Source organism: Seriola lalandi, unplaced genomic scaffold (genome assembly GCF_002814215.2).
Source record: "Seriola lalandi dorsalis isolate HSWRI2012SDOR001 ecotype SW California unplaced genomic scaffold, Sedor1 jcf7180002050742, whole genome shotgun sequence".
In the NCBI taxonomy this organism is placed as follows: domain Eukaryota; kingdom Metazoa; phylum Chordata; class Actinopteri; order Carangiformes; family Carangidae; genus Seriola; species Seriola lalandi.
The window spans coordinates 1-1,053 of NW_019521295.1; the positions used below are offsets into that span (position 1 = coordinate 1).

A 1,053-nucleotide genomic window follows, 5' to 3' on the forward strand; every position below is an offset into this window, starting at 1 on the left:
TGTGTGTGTGTGTGTGTGTGTGTGTGTGTGTGTTCCCTCACCCTCTCCTTGAACTCCTGTCTCTCCTCGATGGTCAATGTGTCGGCTTTGGCGATGACGGGTACGATGCTCACGATCTTCCCCAGCCTCTTCATGAACTCCACGTCGATGGGACGTAACCTGGAAAACAGACAGGTCCCCGGTCAGCCTTCATGAAATACTTGACTGAGACTGTAGAGCACAGCAGAGTGTTACGCTGCTCCCTGACCTGTGTCCTGTGGCAGGGAGGAAGTAGATGCAGCAGTGGACTCTGCTGTCAGGTATTCTCCTCTTACGGTTCACGTGCAGCTCCTCCCTCAGGTACTTCTCATACTGCTCATTGACGTACTTCACTATGGGCTCCCAGCTGAGGAGAGAGGAGAGGAGAGGAGAGGAGAGGAGAGGAGAGGTTATCCTTTCTTATTGTCAGATCCCATGAAAAGACCAAACCAAGTGGAGCTACAGCGGCGGCCACAGCGGCGGCCACAGCGGCGGCCACAGCGGCGGCCACAGCGGCGGCCACAGCGGCAGCTACAGCTACGTGGGGACTGAACTCTGAAGCTTCTGTTCATGAGACTGCAGCGCTCACCAACAAAGACTTCACAACTCTCAGAGGGAAACCGTATCAAGAGGGATCGAAACCAGGAATGAAACCACGGTCAGGAGAACGGGGTTAACCATCGAGCTGATGAGGTTTTTCACTTTTAGAGAGCACAATCACATTTCCTTGAGGAGAAAATGTGAACTTGGGCCAATATTTAAGCTGAGCATGGGAATATATTGCTTCTTAGATAGAGTTGTGTTTTCAGGGTCATGAAGGAAGTACACTGATATGTTTCCAATGGATCGCTGTGGCTCAGAGGATCTAGATACACAAACCTGTCAATACGAGACATGAATAGTTGCTCTCAGTCTTTTCGTAGAATTTGCTGACATTAAGAAGAATATCGTCACCTTCCTAAAATAATGGCCTAAGTCATGTTTTGACAAAAATGTTTTTTTTGCCTAAATCACCCCCTCATGATGCTGGCCACC

General features: G+C 49.8%; 1 protein-coding gene across 1 annotated transcript in view; it reads right to left on the reverse strand.

Annotated features, from left to right (window-relative positions):
* Positions 1–35: 35 nt before the first annotated feature.
* Positions 36–1,053, reverse strand: part of LOC111649415 (neuronal-specific septin-3-like) — a gene marked incomplete at its 3' end in the record, with an annotated part of 2,048 nt that continues 1,030 nt past the window's right edge. Inside the window, exons 2-3 of the mRNA XM_023399169.2 lie at positions 248–385; positions 36–159 (exon numbers count right to left, since the gene is read on the reverse strand). Coding sequence (XP_023254937.2) covers positions 36–159; positions 248–385 — 262 coding nt within the window. The remainder of the gene's footprint in view (positions 160–247; positions 386–1,053) is intronic.